This window comes from Chenopodium quinoa, unplaced genomic scaffold (genome assembly GCF_001683475.1).
Source record: "Chenopodium quinoa cultivar QQ74 unplaced genomic scaffold, ASM168347v1, whole genome shotgun sequence".
Classification (NCBI taxonomy): domain Eukaryota; kingdom Viridiplantae; phylum Streptophyta; class Magnoliopsida; order Caryophyllales; family Amaranthaceae; genus Chenopodium; species Chenopodium quinoa.
The window spans coordinates 460,501-482,013 of NW_018743850.1; the positions used below are offsets into that span (position 1 = coordinate 460,501).

The 21,513-nt window shown below is 35.4% G+C and overlaps 3 protein-coding genes across 3 annotated transcripts; all 3 read left to right on the plus strand.

Annotated features, from left to right (window-relative positions):
* The first annotated feature begins 360 nt into the window (after positions 1-360).
* On the plus strand, positions 361-8,250 carry LOC110685786 (succinate dehydrogenase [ubiquinone] flavoprotein subunit, mitochondrial-like). The gene is made up of 16 exons (XM_021862306.1): positions 361-847; positions 969-1,142; positions 3,033-3,120; positions 3,282-3,428; positions 3,517-3,657; positions 4,044-4,129; positions 4,230-4,322; positions 4,442-4,505; positions 4,755-4,898; positions 5,290-5,477; positions 5,557-5,731; positions 5,832-6,002; positions 6,793-6,862; positions 6,957-7,077; positions 7,159-7,196; positions 7,613-8,250. Exons 1-16 carry the CDS (start codon positions 737-739, stop codon positions 7,713-7,715), a joined length of 1,914 nt encoding a protein of 637 aa, XP_021717998.1. The 5' UTR covers positions 361-736; the 3' UTR covers positions 7,716-8,250.
* A 7,470-nt stretch (positions 8,251-15,720) lies between these two features.
* Positions 15,721-17,169, plus strand: LOC110686244. The gene is made up of 2 exons (XM_021862864.1): positions 15,721-15,768; positions 16,477-17,169. The coding sequence occupies exons 1-2, from the start codon at positions 15,721-15,723 to the stop codon at positions 17,167-17,169; spliced, it is 741 nt and encodes a 246-aa protein (XP_021718556.1).
* Positions 17,170-18,421: 1,252 nt separating this feature from the next.
* On the plus strand, positions 18,422-21,074 carry LOC110685787 (scarecrow-like protein 4). The gene has a single exon (XM_021862307.1). The coding sequence runs from the start codon at positions 18,885-18,887 to the stop codon at positions 20,754-20,756; it is 1,872 nt and encodes a 623-aa protein (XP_021717999.1). The 5' UTR covers positions 18,422-18,884; the 3' UTR covers positions 20,757-21,074.
* The last annotated feature ends 439 nt before the right edge of the window (positions 21,075-21,513 follow it).

Consider the following 21,513-nt stretch of genomic DNA (forward strand, 5'->3'; position numbering starts at 1 on the left):
TAAAAATGTCCTTTTCTCTAATGAGAGGATTTAACCTTACGACCTCAAAATTACAAGATAATCTCAAACCAATTACTCCTAATAAGTTTGGTACAAAATTTTATTTCATTAATTAAAATAGATCTACTACTCTGAATAACTATAATTATATTTAAGATCTTGCTATCAAATGTCCCGAGGCGTTTGATAACTAATTAATATATTACTTAAAATAGTACGAAGCATTAAGTTTGGAATGCATGACAAAACCACGCGTCAATCGGTGTAATTAATGTTAATTATATTTTAATATTTCCAAATTTGATTTTTATCTAATGCTCCCGTGACGTTCATTAGCGTTTGCCTTATATTTAATACTTTGTTATTTGTACATAATTAATTTAGAATCAAATATACAGCACTACACTCCATGTTAAATTTTTAGTTTTCCTAAAAAAAAAAAAAAAAAAAAAAAAGTGGCCTATGGGCAAAATGGTAAATGGAGTACCAACCAATGGCTACAACTCCTACAAGCCTATAAAGAAACATTTCCATTAAGTTATACACGTCATGAATTCACCACCATCATCAAATTAAACATACCATTAAAACTGTGAAATTCTCACTAATTTTTGCAATTTCGCCTCTTCTCTTTCCCTCCCTCTCTCCTTCCTTTTGCAGAACCCACAATACATTTAAATAACGCGAACACTTCATTTCACTTCTAACATAAATTTAACAACAAGAAGATAAAAAGATGTGGAGGTGCGTTTCGCGAGGTCTTCGATCTCATTCATGGAACAACTCCTCGAAATCATCTCCAATCTTCTCTCATTATCTCTTTCCAAGATTCTTCTCCTCTCAGTCTGTAAGTTTTTATCTGCATTTCTAGGTTTCAGATTATTAATTTTCTTATGAATTTCATTTTTAATTTTGCGATCTTCAAAATTCAATCAATTTTTTATGATTAATTGATGAAATTGTTGCAGAGTGCTGCTGTTGGTGGTTCCAGTTACACGGTGGTGGACCACACCTACGATGCGGTGGTCGTCGGAGCTGGTGGCGCCGGATTAAGAGCCGCCATCGGATTATCCGAACATGGATTCAATACTGCTTGTATCACTAAGCTTTTTCCTACTCGTTCTCACACCGTCGCTGCTCAGGTTTTTTTTTTAATTATTTAAGTTATTTATTTTTTGATTTTGTTAACTTTGATCGTGGTTGGAGTTGATTAAATTAGAATAACTTGCCGAAATTCGATTAGATAAACCATTTTTATTATGTGGTGATGTAATTTGATGTGTTATTTTACTATACAATGCAAGAGTTTTTTATTGCTATTTCCGAAGAATTTATTGTGAATTTTGAGGTGTATATACTATGATTATGTGTTTTACGAGTATACGCAATGTGATACAACACAAATAGCTGCAGAGTTATTTTATGACTTCGTTCATGATCGAATCAAGTTCAGTACATGTAGCAGTAGAATATTGATTGATTCTGAATTGTCTGTTGCATATGTTTGTTACCAAAGCCAAAATCTACGTTATCATCTTCATGTTTTTTCTTCTTTTTATGACCTTGAAGTAACTTTGCAAATTCATCCATAGATTTTCGGATCCCTTCCTCCATAATTATGTGAAAAAAACAGAAATAAAAGAACCCTTATCCACACAGGTATATCCCACAAAAATCGCAACACAACTTGGAACAAAATCGCACACAACGAGCAGTAAGTATTAAATCGGACCAAAACTGACACAGTTGCGGAAAACAGTCCAGTTTAATAGCAAACGAACTCGAAAAATTCCGAAATTTCACAGGCAGAAATTAGACAAAATTTCACCCAAAATCAAAAAAAGAATCACCTGAAAAGACCTTGTAACGAAGGAGAACGAGCCTTCTGAAGTTGACAGAAAAACTGGTTATCCGAGAACAAGTGCGATTTGATGAACGAATTGTTGAACGATCAAAACCCCTGAAATCTGATACCAATTTGATGTGGATTTAAACCCCTTAACTTAATAAAGAATCTAAAATCACACAAGTAACACAAGCCCTTCGAATTTCCTAAGAAAATCGAACAACTTAAGAATAACGAACCGGATATGACTTTGAAAACGACCACTCCTGGAACGAATTCAACGCCTCTCAAATTACCTAGACCACTCCTGGAACTAAGTACTTTGATGAACAAAACTTAGACTACTCCTAGAACTAAGAATTGAACGTTCTAATTATCAAAACAACTCCTTGAATTGAAAACTAGCAAAAGAATTTGTAAGCAATTAAGCAAAACAAACAATTAACTTGAATTTTAATGATTTTCGAATGTTCTGAAAAATCACGAAAATTTCATTATTTATAGACTAAAACTAACTATTCCTAAGTCTATTCGAACTAGGAAAAAACCCTAGCCTTGATCCCCAAGTATCCTAGATAGAATAGGAGAACCAATTCTAATGGAACTAGGAAACTAGTAATAAGACTAGTTCTAATTAACCTAAAACTTCTTAAAACAATTCCTAATTGACTTAGAAATTATTTTAAACTAAATTAACAGAAATTAAGAAGATTCCTAATTGCTTAAACCAAGAAAAACCCTTTCAAGTGAAAGGTAAAAACTTGCAAGCAAAAACTCTAGAAAAAACTAAGTTAGGAAAATCTTTCTTTTCGTACTGCCGCCGAACCACCACCTCACGCGCCGCCATCATCGACACGCGCCCCACCGCCGTGTAGCTGGACTCAGGCCGGAGCTAGGGAGCCGGCGCGTGGCACCCAGATCGGCGCGTCGCCGCCACTGCCGTCGTCGGAACCCAACTGGACCTTGACTTCTTCTTCAATGGCTGCGCATGTTAACCATTCTTGATTCTTTACTCCAAGCTCAAACCCTATTGGCCTTAAAACCAATATGATTGGCTCTTCAAAAGAATTTCCCTCTTGATCCACATCAGGCATGTCATCGAAAATATTATAAGTTAAATGTAGCTATAGAATTTTGTGTTTTACTTGTTGAATGTATTATGAGTTGAAGTGTGGGTTTGATGCAGGGTGGAATTAATGCTGCTTTGGGTAATATGAGTGAAGATGATTGGAGATGGCATATGTATGATACGGTGAAAGGAAGTGACTGGTTAGGTGCGTGCAATTCAACTCATTTTATTCATTTGTATTACAGTACAAATGCTCCTTTACCGATTTATAGTTAAATAGACTCTGCAATTTCAACTTCGGAAAATCTGTCGTTTCCTCAGTAGAAAATCTTGGATTGTTGTATGACACAAAATCTCTGTTTGCAGGTGACCAGGATGCCATACAGTATATGTGCAGAGAGGCACCAAAAGCTGTTATTGAGCTTGAGAATTATGGTTTGCCATTTTCTCGTACAGAAGATGGGAAAATATATCAACGTGCATTTGGCGGTCAAAGCTTGAACTTTGGAAAAGGTCTGTGGATAAAAAAAGTTTAAGTTCTATTCTGAATTGCTGAATTTGATCTCTGATACTTTCTGCGTTGCCTGTCATCTTACTACAGGGGGGCAAGCATATCGATGCGCATGTGCTGCTGATCGTACTGGCCACGCTTTGTTACACACTCTTTATGGACAAGCTATGAGGCATAATACACAATTTTTTGTGGAATACTTTGCGTTGGACCTTATAATGGATGATGAAGGCAAGATATTATCATTCAAAATCATAATATTTATACTGATTTCAATTTCAATATTAAGTATGGCTCAATGGAATTAATACCGGTGAAAATATAACGTACTTGCCTGTGAGAATTATCCTTCTGGATGATAAGCTCTTGAATAGATGAGAGTGCTCTTTTTGAGACTATGAGTTTGCAGCTAAGTGAATAAGATCTTGAAATTTATTGAAATATCCTTCTAGCTTGTTGTCAAGTTTAATTTGTGCTGTCACTTTGCAATCCGTGATTGAGCAAATTAAACGATCATCATTTCCTTTTTGTTATATAGATCTTGTGGGCATGACATTTGGTAGGCTTATTTTTCTCTTTTTGTGGTGAATCTTTCTGATTATTGATATTATGCTTAGGTTCTTGCCAAGGTGTAATTGCTTTGAATATGGAAGATGGGACGTTGCATAGATTCCGTTCTAAATCAACAATTTTGGCTACTGGGGTAACTTTTTCTTATCAATTTACAAAAAATTCCTCATTTTGCATAACACCATGTTCATAATTTTTTTTTTTAATTTCACTTCTCCTTTTCCTTTATTTAGGGGTATGGACGAGCATATTTCTCTGCAACTTCTGCACATACATGTACCGGAGATGGAAATGCAATGGTGGCACGTGCTGGACTTCCATTGGAGGTTAAAATCCTTGCCAGTGCTTTATTCTTATTTCTTGATGCTTACTCAGTGGCAGGCTACTCTAACACGATTGATACACCTTTGATGTTCTGCTATGCTAACATTTTGTTGTTTTGCAGGATCTTGAATTCGTGCAGTTCCACCCAACTGGTATTTATGGTGCTGGATGCCTTATCACTGAAGGTTGATTCTTCTCATACTAAATATTTGGTGTTCCTTTTTGTTCTATTGTCCATTCATTCTAAATGAACGTTGATTAATCATCTGTAGTTTAATCCCGAATCTACAATTTTCTGAACATTTTCCATCTGCATCTGCTTATTTCTGCAATTTTGCTGTAGAAGAGAGCTTTCCTTCTCACCTAGCATCCTGATAAAAAGAATAGATAGATAAACAATGGCTATGATCTGATGATTTCTTCATTCCTACCAGGGTCCCGTGGTGAAGGAGGTATTCTGAGAAATAGCGAGGGTGAGCGGTTCATGGAACGATATGCTCCAACAGCTAAAGATCTTGCATCCAGGGATGTTGTGTCAAGATCTATGACGATGGAAATTCGAGAAGGCCGTGGTGTAGGTGAGATGCATCTGTTTTTCTATTGTATATGCTTAATATACTTACTCTTATCTCTGCACCTAGATATGGAATTGTGGAGGGAATGAAGAATCTCCTGAAGATGTTGATCCATCTAGGTTTCATTATTGTGTAATACAGACCTTGTTCTTTCCCCGTTTCCTTAACAGTATCCACATATGGTGTTTGTAAAAATTTTGGTGTGCGATCTATCTGCCGGTCAATAGCAGTTGTGTACACTTTTGATCTCTTTGCTGTTTACTTTGATGATTAGTATATTGCTGATTATTGTTTTTGGTTATTATTTTGTACTCTGTTACATATCTGGTCAACCCAACCTGTCATCTTTCACTCAAGCCATAGTCTGAAATTATGCTAAATCTGCCATGAACAGGACCCTTGAAGGATCATATCTACCTCCACTTAAATCACTTGCCTCCGGAAGTACTCAAGGAAAGACTTCCTGGTATCTCTGAGACAGCAGCTATCTTTGCTGGGGTTGATGTTACTAAGGAACCCATCCCAGTCTTGCCAACTGTTCATTATAACATGGGTGGAATCCCCACAAACTACTACGGAGAGGTAATAGCATTAAGAATTTGATGTTAAAATAGTTAAATTTAGGAAGTTTTTAAGAGTCTAATTATGGTTTTCTGCTCAGGTTGTCACCATAAAAGATAATGACCCAGATGCAGTGGTTCCTGGATTATTGGCTGCTGGGGAGGCTGCTTGTGCATCAGTTCATGGTGCTAACCGTCTTGGTGCTAATTCTCTTCTTGACATTGTTGTTTTTGGTCGAGCTTGTGCCAACCGAGTTGCAGAGATCACTAAACCAGGTAATTGGACTTCAGAAGAAAGTTCTGCTTCGTACTGCCTGAATTCTGAATGCTAGACTATCTAGTACCATCAAGATACTTATAATTTGGCATCCTGCAGGGGAGAACCAGAAACCTTTGCCTAAGGATGCTGGGGAGAAGACTATCGAATGGTTAGACAAATTAAGAAATTCAAACGGTTTTCTTCCAACTTCCCAAATCCGCTTAAATATGCAACGAGTTATGCAGAATAATGCTGCTGTCTTCCGCACACAGAGTACATTGGAAGAAGGTATAATATGCTTACTCCGTATAATTTATATATTAGGTGATGCTCACTTCTTGCCTGTTCCGTTCGTATCAATTGGGAGGATATGGCATAAATATTGGCAGTTTGGCACTTGTAGTTGTAGTTGCTTACTTGCTTCTTGATCTTTTTGATTTATTGGATTTGTCAAAACCTTATACTTCGTATGTCCTTGAAGGTTTTTTTGAAAGCTGAGATGGAAATTAGTTGCAAGTATTTTGGCATATAGGATCACTAGTTTCTGTAGAAACATGGAATCGCTAATTTTTGTTGATATAATAGGATCACTAGTTTCTGTTGATATATAAGATCACTAATTTCTATTGTCATATAAGATCACTAATTTGCGTATAGGATCACTGATTTCTTTTGGGATATAGGATCACTAAGCTCTTTTGTCTTATAGTATCTATCCTCCGAAGGTCTTAGTAATTTTACTGTGGCTATAAGCTATGTAGTTCACACTTTTCCTTTTTAGGGCTTTTAAGCCTTTTTTTAATCCCTGCCCCTGGGTAGACAAAATGAACTAATTATGGGAAGGGAAGGGTTGCTTGACGTTCCACAACAAGACTAAAAGGAAAAAGGTTGCATGTTTAAAAGTATTCTCGTACTTTGTCTTCTCTTAACAACCAAGTCAAACATAGTATTTCCTTCTCCATATGGGCTTGGTTTTATAAATCATGTGCCTTATTTTTACTCCACAAGAACAGATGATCTCCATAGCAAATTACAATTTCAATGTGTAACATTATGTTCTTGTATCTATTATTTGCAGGTTGTCAATTGATTGATAAAACATGGAGTAGTTTTCATGATGTTCAAGTCAAAGACCGCAGTTTGATATGGTATGATTTTATTTTTTTTGGTTATGGCTTTATTCATTAATTTGTTATTTTCTATCAAAGTATTTAATTTTATCTTTTTTACATTGCTTCTCAGGAACTCTGATTTGATCGAAACCATAGAGTTGGAAAATTTGTTGATTAATGCGTGCATCACTATGCACTCTGCTGAGGCTAGGAAAGAGAGCAGAGGAGCTCATGCTCGTGAAGATTTCACGGTTTGTTCAGCTGCAATACTTCAATAATTTATTCTTTCCATGCACTTGTTTTCTCACATTCTTGCTCACTTGGTTTTGCAGACAAGGGATGATCAAAACTGGATGAAACACACTCTAGGGTATGTGATTTACACTTTATGCTCTTCTTCTAATGACAAGAATGCTAATGAATGTTGATGACAATCAGTTTACTGAAATACAGGCAGAATGTACTCCCATTTCACGTCTTACTGAAATAACTTTGTCCATCCACCACTAGGATCATTCTTTGTACATGCAGTTTGTTAAAATACTATTCATATCTGTGTCTTGAGTATTCTCGTCCTTCTCTCTGCAGCTTCACATCCAAAACAATTAGTTAGCATCATGTATATAATATAGTGTTTCTGTCTTTTTTTTTTTTTTTTTTTTTTGTCTGCATACAGTTGCTTCTTCTCTCTGGTTTAGATTTGTGACTAGTATATAATTTATTTTTTTTGTTTGACAGAAGACTAGTATTTAATTATGTTCTTGCATATTTCTTTTGATAATGCAGATATTGGGAGGATGAGAAGGTTAGACTAGATTATCGGCCAGTCCACATGAACACATTGGACAACGAGGTGGAGTCTTTCCCTCCTAAGGCTCGTGTATATTGATTCAGCCCACTGCAAATTCTTATATGTACCCAGGTAAATCTAGGATGGTGTACCCCGGTGGCAATTTTGTAATTTTCATGTGTTTTTGTTCCTGGTCCAGTCTACCTCAGCTTGTTTAACCCGGCTCAAAATAAACCCTTACCCACAGACCTGAATTACATTTAAAAATTAAATAAACCAAACCCAGATGAGGCTGAAAATAACAAGCGGAAAACAGGAGAGAGACACTGGAGATTTCTCATTTCGCCGTTGTTGAAGCTTCCAAAAGCGTCATTTCTTTCCATATAAAAACGTGATAGAAACAAAAATATTGATCTTCATCACCGTTCTGTAAGTTAGGTAATTGTGTTGTTATATGAGCAAAACAGCTGCAAATAAAGGCAGATTCCTTGAACTCAAAAAAAAAAAAAAAAAAAAAAAAGAAAAAAAAGGCAGATTCCAAAGGTTGGAATGTTAGTATCAACAAGGTACAATTTTAAACTTATACTATAGATTGTATATAAATTTGAATACTTGTACTAGCATTGAAATTTTACTCTTTTCTGAACCCTACATATGAATTGATTGATTTACGACGTATGAGCATAATTCTATGTTCGATTTATGAACTTCTTTTACCTTAAGATTTTGGATGCTAGTTTGCTAGGTAATAAGCTTATCAAACATGGTAATTTAGTCACCAATCCATTATTTAATTGCTTCTTATTTGACGATTTTAAACATTAAATTGTGGATGAATTTCAATTTAATTTCAGTTGCTATCATTATGCTTATACTTACCTTCTTCCTGGTATGTGAAGTTTCATTGAAATTTATAGTTTTTTTTTTTTTTTTTCCTTATTCTACAATTCATTTCATTACTTGTACGAAGTACAATTGCAATTTTAAAATCCTTTAGGAGTTTTAGGACACACTATGTCCAATATTTGCTCATTTATTGATGCATTTGTACTTCGGTTAATTTTTTTTTTTTCTATGTATACGAAGAGCATGTACGTAACAATAAGAATGAGGTGCCTTGGTATTGTTGCTATGATTTTTTTTTTATCATATATCATAAGTGATTAATTAAAAATGGTATCAGCAGATCTAGTGCTTCCCAACATTAGCTCTGTGATAGATAATCGAGTTTGCGCAAATCTAGTGGATGAAATAATGGGGAGATTGAGGCAGGTTTTTGTAACTTAGTAGAGATGATAACTGCAAACACAACATTGTAGATTGCAATGTTGTTGTCACGGAACTTTACAAAATTCATCGAATAGGCAACGAATTCACCTAGAAGTAAATCAATACCATTTAGTATATAAATTAAGATAAAGTATGTAGTTTTCAAACCAATAAATAATAACCAGGCCAGGTTGAGTCGTGAAGCATTCTGAAGGGATAGAGTGCTCGAGTGCTTCTACAGTTCATGGTTCATACTTGCCAAAAAGAGTTCATCCTCCTGAACTAAGGTGGTCTTAGCCTTAGATATTTTCAGACCCATAGAGGGTGGCAAAGTAACATGGACTACATTAGCAGTGAGATTTCCTCATCTTAGTACAACTCATTTTTGTCTAATTTAATTTGATTTTATAGTCTATTTAAAATGATAAGGAAACATATTGTATTCCGTAGCATTTTTATTTTTTTATTTATTTTTTGTTATTTAGAGTGATAATTGTAGCTTCGATTTATTGTGTCAAGTAATTATGGAGTATTAAATTGAATTTAATATAGTCAAATTCATTGGGCGGGTAATACATTAGCACATTTTATAGCTAGATACAATTCTAGTGATGCTAGCCTAACGTTAAGAAATAAAAAGGATAAGTTTATGGGCAAAATAACACTACAATGATCATACGGAGTACTGTTTTACAGTGACATCGATCTTGCTCTATAATTAACTAACATCTGGGACTTAAATATAAAAACACTTTTGTCTTGAGCTTTAATTATTAAGTTTGCTGACTAACGAGAAACGACTATTTTTCTTCAGTTCTTCTACTATAAAAAAATACATAATTCACCACCATCATCAATAATCGTCAGAAAATTAAATTTTTTTTTTTTTAAAAAAAAAAAGCAATCATTTGCTTAAATGATATAGTCAAAAGCACAGTGACATCCACTACCAAGTGCTAACGTCTTTCTCTAGTAATTAGAAGTAATCTCTCCCCTGTATCACTTTAGAAAATATAATAATTTTTTTGGTGTTTAGAAAATACAATAATTTAATTGGTGAGATCTAAATTATGAATTACTTAATTGAGCAAATAATAAAATTATACATGACTTTTTAGTCATATCCTTTCCTAGGGAAGAAAGTACATAAAAATTTTACTAGTCAATTGAGTTTTGTAAAATAGATGTACTCTGTTTTTCTTTGACCAAAAGTTTTAGCTTGACATTCAACAATTCAATGCATCAGCATGTTTATGATCGCTTTCTTACACCTTACTTAAGGTACACCAAGTTACCAACCCTGTCATGCTAAATGAAAAGAAAAATGTCAGGTGCATATGTAGCACACTCGCATAAGCAAAAAGAGGATTATCATATCATTTGATTAAGGTTTAGGTTGAATTAATTCATATTAGGTTGTTTTAATGGATCGAGCTCATTTAGGTTAGGAGACTTATTACCACAGTTATTATGGACTAAGAAAAACAATTCAATTTAATTAAGTTGTGATTGATGTTAAATCAAGTTAATTTCGATTCAAGTCAAGCGATTCCGAGTATGTGACAAGTTGATCTGGAATCAAATAAAATAAAATAGAATAGTACGTAGTGTATGAAAAAGAAAACTCCACTGTACTGTTAGAAAACTTGCATTCTTCTGCTTGATTCAATCCCCTTGTTGCAATAATTGAGAAATGCCATAAATGACTGCTACATGCTTACATGGATATAGTACTCGTGGTAGAACTGAAGTGTCCCAGTGCGAAGTATTCTCAGCTTTAAATCATCAAATGTAAATTAATTTTTGACTAGCAATGGAAGCACCAACCATTTTCCAATTACCATTATTTTTTAAAATAAATCTCCCATCAGAAAGTGAGAGTTAACACACTGATTTAGATTAATTTGCAGGTCATATTATATTATATTTCTGTTCCTAACTTAAATTATTATGTCTCCTTTCAATATTCATAACTTTTGAATATTCACTATATAAAACAATCCTGCACTTTTATTTACTGTGTTTAATTTTATTTTATTTTTTCCTCCCAGTTATTTTCCACTAGTTTTTTCATGGGATTGGGGTAGGGTAACTACATATTCATTAAAATTACTCTTTATACTTTCTAAACTAACAAAGGTTCTGAGAGAATCTATACAACTTTGTATAAGAGCTTAAGAGACAAAGCTTCAGACTAAAGACTTCCCTGTTGCACTTTCTTCAACGGGACTTTCTATCTACACTTCAAAAGATTTTCCTTTGCATACCATTAGTAGTAGAATAACTGATACTGTATAATAAGTGAAAGTGCAAAAAAGGAAAGTGTGAACGTTAAAAGAATACTCTGTATTATGTACTTAATCTGTTTTTTTTAGTACCTCCATTTGTCTGGACAAGTATGTCAATGCGGAACTATCACTTTATACAAATGTATACCCTAGGATTTTAGGCAATAAGATAGACGACATGAAGTACGTACTTCAAACTTTGACAAAACTGTATGAAGGCATATAAGGAAAAACAGTAAATTGCTAGTTACGATCGAGTCTATTAGTCTAAAAGAAACAAAGTTTGTTCATTACTCTAATAAACTCTCCTTAAACTCCCCGAGACATGTTTTAATGTTCTTACGTATCCTCGTAACGGACAAAACTTAGTTCATCACAATTAGAGATACTTGTAGCACAAGTGTACAACTCATATACCTCATTCACACGACACAAAGAAAGCAACCAATTTGATTTTTTGACTGAGTATTTTTCTGCTTAATGTACATCCTCAACCTTCCATTTGTTTACAATAAAAATGAGCTCTTTCGTTCTCTCTTTTTGTAGATCTTTCATAAAATTGTTGGCATATTGCTCAACTTGGTGTCTCTTTCGGTTAGGATGAGTTCCAGAAAGTGACTTAGTTTGATTGTTTGAACAAATTATTGCGGCTTTGACGACTTTTCCACGTCTTTTCCTTTTTTTTTTAAGCAAAAAAAATTGCTCTATTGATTTAAATATGTTACATTCAGTTTCTTCTGTTGGCAATGTAGAAGTATTTGCTTTAGCTTTCATCATCTATTCCTAATAAAGAAGAAAGGAAAAATCATATGCAATTAACTTGATCTTTATAATAATACGAAGTGGAAATATTGTTTCTCTTTTTCTTTTTCTTGTTTTTTTTTGGGCATCATGTAAACAAACAATAAAAGAGAAAACAAACTAAATTACTATTATATCTTCAAAGGACAAAGCCAACCCAATGGAAATATTGGTTCTCATTTGACCTTAAGACTGATATGCAATAAAACAACTGTTTGCTACTTTGTTGTTTAAATACATCGACTCTTATTTATTTATATGCACAACTTGTAAAGCTCAAAATTCTAAATGTTTTCTAAATAAAGAAGACAATTACTGTATTATTTTGATATGATAAAAAAAATAAAAAAAATACGGAGTTTCTTAAAAAAACGATCAATGAAAAAATCTTGCAAGTTGTATGTGATCGACTCGAAATGCTCAATGTCATATATGGATTAATTGAGAAGTGGCATACTGATAACTGTGATAAGGATGTTGCAGTGCCAATTGCCATGTATGTAATGCCATCTATTTTGCAACATTTCACCATGATCTTTCAAATATCCAATATTCAAATTCTATGCATTTTACACCAACCTATCCAACCCTTTTTTTTTTGTATGTACTTTTTCAAGTTGTTTTCTTTCGCATATGATATATCCCGATTAGCACGGATATACTCTAATTCTGGTAAATTAAGGAGTAATGTTGCAACAAAAACAGTATGAGAAAGCAAAATGAGGGCATACGATGTACGTAGGATGAGTTAGATTGACACTAGTGCTCTGTCAAACGGGATAAAAATGAAATAACCAATCGTGAGAGAGAAGGTGGTGGGCTTGATTTTTGTGCTGAAATTTCACATCTTACCAGGACCATGCAAGGACTATGACTTCTAATTTGTCTCCTTTTTACCCATTTCTTTTTTGTTGCTTTCTTTTTATTGCAGTTTCAGGGTGGTCATTAGCAAAAGATGATTTTGATTAAGTAACTTCTATGAGTAGAAGTTTTTGTTGTATTTCACTTAAAAGTACTATGAAATTGATGTGTGATCGTTAATTTTCGTTATTGTTTCATTGAACATAAGCTGATAAGTATATAACAAATTCAGTTATAAACATTATTAGACTTGTAGCTGAATCTGGTTCCTTTATACTCTTTCCTTTTTGTATTTGATTTTCTCCGTGTAAGGTTGTGATGGATTATGAGTTAAGTTGAACTGTGAGTTGGTGCATATGAAGTCCGATATTGAGTTGATGGTGGTGGGTTGGTTGATAGGATGGAGTAGAGGTTATAGTGAATGAAATTTTGTTGGTGGTTGGGGCTAGTAGGGGATGGGGTGATGGTGGTGGAGGATCAGTGGATTGATATATTAAGGAGGATAGGAGATGATTAGGCCAATAAAAAGAAGTTGGGACTGATTGATTTGCTGATCATGTATACGATACAACATGAAAAAATTTCGTCTCTTTTACATTTTTTATTTAATTAATATTTTATTTATGACCCATTCTACTTAGTTGCAAGATTTGCAACCAAATAAGAACATATGAATGATATTAGAGATGTTTTATTTTGATATAGCTTACACTGAATATACATCTTGTTGATTTTTAATTCCATTGTTGATGTTTGTAAAGCAAATATTGTAATACCCTCTCAAAAGTAGTTCAATATGGAGTACTAGCTAGCTCAAATTAGCTTTTCAACAGTTATAATTCAGTTAATTCATTACGGTTGGTTTAGATTTTCTTGGCATCTACCCCACTTAGTACCCCCACTCACTTTCATCCTTTTAGTAGACCATGCCCCCTAGCCGTCCAAATAGAAACGCGCTCCCAAGGTTGTTTAAATCAATAATTGTTCACGTCTTTAATGATAATAACAAAGTTTCGTTGGTATTTTTAAACTTCATACAATACAATTACTATACCAACATGAGATATAAATGTACTAACAAACACTTATTATTGTCATTCATGATAATGGTAATTATGCGCATGGACTTCCTCACACTTTCCCACCACCTTTAAGTTTTACCAACTTATCTAATACCATGAGCATGAACTCCCTTTTTTGTTGTCAAAATTTGCTTTTTACCGTTCTATAATGACTGGATGACCACTTACCATACATTGGCTCTACTACGTCTTGCCGAATTGCCTTGGGTGAATCATCAATAATTCTCTTGTTTGTTAGATGGGATTGGGAATAAAGAAGGGAATGAGATTGGGAATAAATGGGGTGAATTCCCACCATTTTATTACCTAGGGAGAGTAGGTAATAAATGAATGGGAATGGAATAAGAAGAAACTGACATTTTTGTCATTAATAAAAAGAATGGAGGAGTAAGATTAGTAAGGATAATTTTGTATTTTTGTTATTTATTCCCTGCCTATTCCCATTTGCCATCCAAACAAAGTATTGCCATATTTTTATATCTTCCCAACAATTTATTCTCAATCTCATTCTCACATTTCAATCCCCAAAATCTCATTCCCACATTCCAAACGCCCCGTTATGGTCAAAATCTAGTCCCAAAATTATCATCCCATTTGCATTAAAATACGCCCCAATTTGCAACAATATTTGTACAAAGTTAGATTTTTCATGTATTTTTATTACTTTCTCTCTCTACTTTTCTGCAAACCTCATGTGAATTTAATTTTCCGATGTACTTTTACTACTTCCTCTTTCACTATCTTAATTCCCGTGAAAGTTGCTCAAAAGGATTATTCATTTGGGGACGAAGGGAGTACCAAATAGCCCACCATTCCTTGAATGATTAAAGTATCATGCTTCCTTCCACTCTAAATGATGTGCTCATATCAATTTTACATGGTTAAAGTTTTAAAAAATATAAATTAAAATACTTCGTATATAATTAAAGATATTGATAGTCAAATGAATCAATTGATTAATCATTGTATCAGAAGGATTAAGAAGTATAAGAATGCACCTTATGAAATGCAGCAACTTTTTGGTGCAGCAGGCCACACGGTGTGGCAAGGGTTACCCGAGTTATTCAGTTAGGGATTACTTGAGTTACTCGGTCAGAGGTTACTTGAGGGATTACTCAGTTAGGGGTTACTTGAGTTACTCGGTCAAGGGTTACTCGAGTTACTCGACTAAGGGTTACTCAAGTTACTCGGGTAGGAGTTATTTAAGTAGTTCGGTCAGAGATTACTCAAGTAATTCGGTCAGGGGTTACTTAAGGAGTTCGGTAAGGGATTACTCGGCCAAGGGTTACTTGAGGGTTCAGTTAGGGGTTACTCGGTTAGGGGTAACTCAAGTAACCCCTGGCCAAGTAACTTGAGTAACCCCGGCAAGTCCAATAACCCCTAATCGAGAAACTTGAGTAACCCTTGACCAAATAACTCGAGTAACCCATGCCGCATACAAAAAATTGTGTATGAAATACATATAAGAATTTTCAATATTTATACTGTACACTTTTCTACTCCGTATATGTACTTCGTAAACTAATTAACTAATTGAACTGCTATTCGTCGTTCGCAAATTACTGGGTGACGTTCACATTTTTAATTGAAATGACATTTTTGCCCTTGTGGGTATTTTATCTATTTAAGGGTCCACCATGGGTAAATTTAGTTACCGACAACATTAAAAACATTACCGACCCACCACTTGTGTTAAAAAAATCCCGAGCATTAAAAAATCCCGGTTCTACCATTGTACGGTAATCCCGAGGAATTTAAAAATCCCGGGCCAAAAAAGGAAAGTGTACAGAGTGATGTTTTACGATGGAAGACGACAACGTTCACACGCCGGAGGGTTCGACGGAAGAATCTGTAAGTATTTCGGAATTTTTTTTTTGTAAATAGGACATCTGCTTGATTTTTCCGGAATTCTGGGGGAGATCCGCCCAAAATTTCCGGATGTCCCCAATAACATCCGGAAATTTCAGGCGGATGTACACATCCGGATGAAATTTCCGGATGTAATTAGGGACATCCGGAAATTTTGGGCGGATCTCCCCCAGATTTCCGGAAAAAACAAGCGGATGTCCTTTTTTTTTTTTTTGTTTTTGTTTTTACGTAATTGTTATTGTTATTATTATTATTATTATTATTATTATGGTTATTAATATTAGTTTTGTTAATTTTGTAAATTTCTGTTATGATTATGATTATTATTAATATTATTACTACTATTATTATTACTATTGTTGTTATTATTATTATATTAGTTATTATTTGTTAATGTTACGTAGTTATTGTTGTTGTTATTATTAGTATTATTATTGTTATTGTTATTATCATTAGTGTTATTATTGTTATTATTATTATCATTAGTATTATTATTGTTATTGTTATTATTATTATTATTATTATTATTATTATTATTACTATTACTATTAATACTATTAATATTATTATTGTTATTATTGTTATTTTTATTATTATTATGATTATTTGTATTATTATTGTTATTATTATTGTTAAATTTAAAATAGTAATCCTTGCGTGTTTTATTTGTTTGTATTGTTATTTTGATAGGATTCGGAGGTTGAAGATGACGGTGACGTTGTGAATTACAGTGCACATTTTGTGACAGACACGGTTTTTCTAACGTTTGACGATGCAGTTACATGGGCGGATGCTGTTGCAATAAATCTGGGATTTATTTTGGTGAAATCGTCTTTCAACAAACAGAGGGATGGTCGACCAGTTCGATATTTAAGATGTGACCGGGGACGCAGGAGTAAGCCGAGAGATCTTGAGAACGCAATTTGGAAGGACACCAAAACCAAGGGCATTGGGTGTCCTTTCTACATCAAGATATGTTACGAGTTCGTCACCAATACTTGGTTTATCCGGGCGAAAGATGATGTAACTGGGACCCACAACCATTCAATGATTGCGTATCCAGAGGGTCATCGTAAAATTAGTGGGTTGAGCCCGAATGCGAAGCAGGTTGTGCGTGACATGACGAAGTCTAAGGTTGCACCGCGTAACATCATGGCGACTATTGCGGAGCAATTTCCTGATGATCATCCAAACATCAGACACATCTACAACTGCCGGAATGACTTCAGAGAGGAGATATTTGATGGGAGAGGAGTTGTTCAGCAATTTCTACATTTGGCGAGACAGAGTCAGTATGTTTACTGGGTCATGTCCGATGATGAAGGCGTTTTACAGCACGCCTTTATGGCGCATCCGGTCATGGTAGACATCCTACGGACGTAACCCTATGTGATCGGTATGGATTCCACTTACAAGACTAACCGATACGGGATGCCGTTCTTTGAGATAGTTAGCGTGACACCGACAAATCAGAATTTTCTTACAATACTAATACACTACTAACAATAACAACACACTAACACACTAACACACTACTAACAATAACAACACACTAACACACTACAAATAATTTCAACACAATAACAGACCAAATCAAAACTATAATTAACCACAAAACTGCCAAAATTTAAACGCAACAACGACAACCCAATAAAAAAAACAATTACAATAACAATAACAACAATTTAAGTAAACAACCATAATACATAACAACAACAACAGCAAAAACCAATACAAACCAAACCAAATTTACATAACAATAACAATACATAGCAACAACAAACTTACTTTAATGCTAAACTATAATTATTGTAAAACTAAATCAACAAAAAATATATATCAATAACTATTGCAAAACTAAATCAAGAAAAAAATTATTTTAATGCCACAAATGAAGGACACAAATTACTTCAAAAAAAAAAAATGAAGGACACAAATATTTTCAAATTAAAACATGCACCAAATCAACAAAATCGAGGACAAAAAAAAAATAAGAAAAACATAAAATAAAAAACAAAGGAAAAACAGAAAACAAAAAAAAAGGTGGAAAAACAGAAAAACACAAAAACCAAAAAAAAAAAAAAAAAAAAGGGAATAATAGAAAAAAAAAAAAAAAAAACCTGGAAACTGGACTTCCGCCCAGAAAATCCGGAAGTCCAGGGGAACTTCCGGAAATTTCAGGCGGAAACCCCACTTCCGCCTGAAATTTCCGGAAGTTCCCCTGGACTTCCGGAATTTCTGGGCGGAAGTCCCCTTGTCCAGAATTTTTTTTTTCAAAATTCAAAAATTTAAAACAAAAAAAAAACTCACCGGCTCGCCGCCGCTAACGCCGCCACCACGACCACCAAACGTCAGCCTAATTCTCCGTCGGTCTGCCATTGTCGGATTCAACGTTTGATTGCAAGATTTGCTTGTGTTTGAGTAGCCTTCAACTATTTTGGTTTTTTTTAAAAAAAAAAAAAAAATTCTAATTTTTTTTTTCTTCAAAATTTCAGATTTTTTGGAAGGTTTTAGATAGAGAAAGTGTCAAAGAGTGATTTTGTAAGATGGAAAATGTCTCGTAAAGCCCTAACTTACTTTATCGAGTATTTATATACAAAGGGCAATTTAGAAAATTCATGTAAAAAATGTGAACATCACCTAGTAAAATACGAACGACGTTTAACAACACCCTTAACTAACATAACTCTCCGTAATAGTCAAAGCTCTACATTAAAAGTCATCAAAACAAATTGAAACAATATTTAGGGAAAAAAGGCCTAAGATTCAAAAATAAAAAAGAATTAAAAATGTAGTCGTAGATCACAACTACCGGTGAACACAGAAGTAGGGCCAACTGACACATCGATTTGGGGGTTGTTTAATCAGTGTTTTTGGCCTCGTTCACTGCTCCCCCTCTCTCTCACCTTTTCCCTTCTTTAAAGCTTACCACACTCCCCCTCTATTCTCCCCCTTTCTCTCTCCTCTTCCTCCCCCCCTAAACCCCCACTAACCCCTCTTCACTCTCTCTCTCTCACTCTCACTCTCATTTCCTCTTTATGCTAATTTATTAATTTTACGGTCTTCAACATTAGGCCCTTCTTCTTCTTCCTCCTCTAATGGCTTACATGTGCGCTGATAGTGGTAATCTCATGGCTATTGCTCAACAAGTCATCAAACAACAGCAACAACAACAACAACACGAACATCAACAACAGCAACAACAAACCCACCATAATCAACACCACCATCAATCTCAATTTCTCAGCCCAAATAACCCCTTTTTTCTCAACCCATGGGCCGTCCCTGTTCCGCCCATGTCCACCAGCCCACCACCCCCTTTGGGCTTCGGCGGCGGTGGTCCGCCCTTTCACGACCCTTTTCAAGTCGGCCCACCACCGCCTGACGCCAACGAGCCTTGGTTAGACCATACTTCTACGACGTCGTTTCGATTTGCTGATTTTTGCGATGGGGCGCCCGGTGAGTTTGACTCCGACGAGTGGATGGAGAGTTTAATGAGTGCTGGTGGTGGTGCCGTTGAAGCCGGTAATAATGATGGGTCTAACCTTCAATCCGCTTGTGACGCGTGGCAAGGCGTAAGCGGCGCCGCTGATTTTAGTCTTTATGATGGTGTTAATGCTGATCCTTTTGCCACGTGTCCTAATCGGATCAATGTTGCGATTTCTCCACCGTCGGATCTCGCTCGAGTTATTTACTCGGATGCAGATAAGACCGTTACAACACAACCATGGGTCCCACCTTCTCCTCCATTAAAGGACCCACAATCGCAACCACTCGAACCTCCTCAAAACCAAAACGACGCCGCCGCTGTTGCCGCCGCTATTGCCGAAGAAGAACAAGAACAAGAGCATTCATGGCCGCCATTAATTACTGCTTTACTGGATTGTGCTCGCGTTGCGGAGTCTGACCCTGAACGTGCCGTTAAATCACTGGTTAGACTCAGAGATTCAGTCTCACAACACGGCGATCCTACTCAACGAGTTGCGTTCTACTTCACCGAGGCTCTTTCTTGCCGTCTTTCTCCTCCGATATCTTCCTCAATCGTTCAAACGACGGCGTCTGAGGAGTGTACTCTGTCATACAAAGCATTAAACGACGCGTGCCCTTTCTCTAAATTTGCGCATTTAACAGCAAATCAAGCTATACTTGAAGCCACTGATGGAGCAGAAAAGATCCATATTGTTGATTTTGGGATAGTACAAGGAGTCCAATGGGCCGCTCTTTTACAAGCCCTTGCAACTCGGCCCACCGGAAAGCCCAATAAGATTCGGATCTCCGGGATTCCTGCTCCAGCACTAGGGGAATCTCCGGCGAGTGCTCTCTTCGCTACTGGCAACCGTCTTCGAGAGTTCGCGAAAGTTCTAGAACTCAACTTCGAGTTCGAACCAGTTCTCACCCCAATCCAGGAGTTGACCGAGTCAAATTTCCGGGTTGACCCGGATGAGGTACTTACAGTTAACTTTATGCTCCAATTATACAATCTTTTAGATGAAACAACAATTGAAGTAGAAGCTGCATTAAAACTTGCTAAATCACTGAAACCGAAGATAGTTACACTTGGTGAATACGAAGTGGGTTTAAATCGGGTGGGTTATTTGACCCGATTTAAAACTGCAATCAAATACTATTCCTCTGTATTCGAGTCGCTTGAGCCGAATATGGATAGGGATTCAGTGGACCGGGTTCAGGTAGAGAGGTTGATATTCGGGCGGAGAATAATGGGGTCAGTTGGGCCGGAGTTACCGGGAACCAGAAGAGAAAGGATGGAATGCAAAGAAGAATGGAAAGGATTATTGGAGAATGCCGGTTTTGAGCCGGTAACCCTTAGCCATTATGCAAATAGTCAAGCTAAGATATTGCTGTGGAATTATAATTATAGTTCATCCTATAAGTTGGTGGATTCTCCACCAGGGTTTCTTTCTCTTGCTTGGAATGATGTCCCTCTTCTCTCTGTTTCTTCTTGGCATTGATTAATTAATTAGCTAGTGTGTTTTTTTTAGTTATAAATTAGGGTTTTTTTTTTTTTTTTTTTTGGATTAAGTAATTTGGTTTCTATATAGGAATGTAATTGGGATAATGGGGTTATTATTTTATTTTGTTTAGGGGTTTTTCTTTGATTTTAGGCTAGAAATTGTCCAATAATACAAGTGTAAAAAGAATATGGGAGAATGAAATGGGGTTATGCAAATGTTTTACTTGTATCTATTTTCCTTCTTGGTGTTAAATTGCATGTTTCCCCATCTTCCGATGATGATGTATATAGCAAGGTTCATCATTTTTCATTCAAAGTTGAATGTCTAGCTAAAAACAGTCCTCTACTCTAGGTTACATAAATGAAGATAGTAACAAATCGGTATTCTCGTTGTAAGACGAAGCTTTGGTTTTCGTGTTGAATTGTAAGTCTACACTAGGGTTCATATAAGCCTTTCACAAAACTCTTTTCTATATTCTGGTGTACCTAACAAGCTAACAATGCTTAAGGAGGATTGAAGAATGATGTCTACATGCATTTTGAGTCGGCAATGTGCCTTGTGTCGCCCATATGCTCTGGCTACTATTTTGGTGTATCCCGTGGTCTGGTAGTATAGGATGGAGTCATTGGCATGTGTTATGTTCGCCCAAGATTAGAATCCTGGCTTGGAGAACCTAGCGTTGTTTAGGATGATGTAATAACTCGCCGAAGAAATCTAAATTAAAAGTAGTTGTATGTTGTAAAATAGTAGTTGG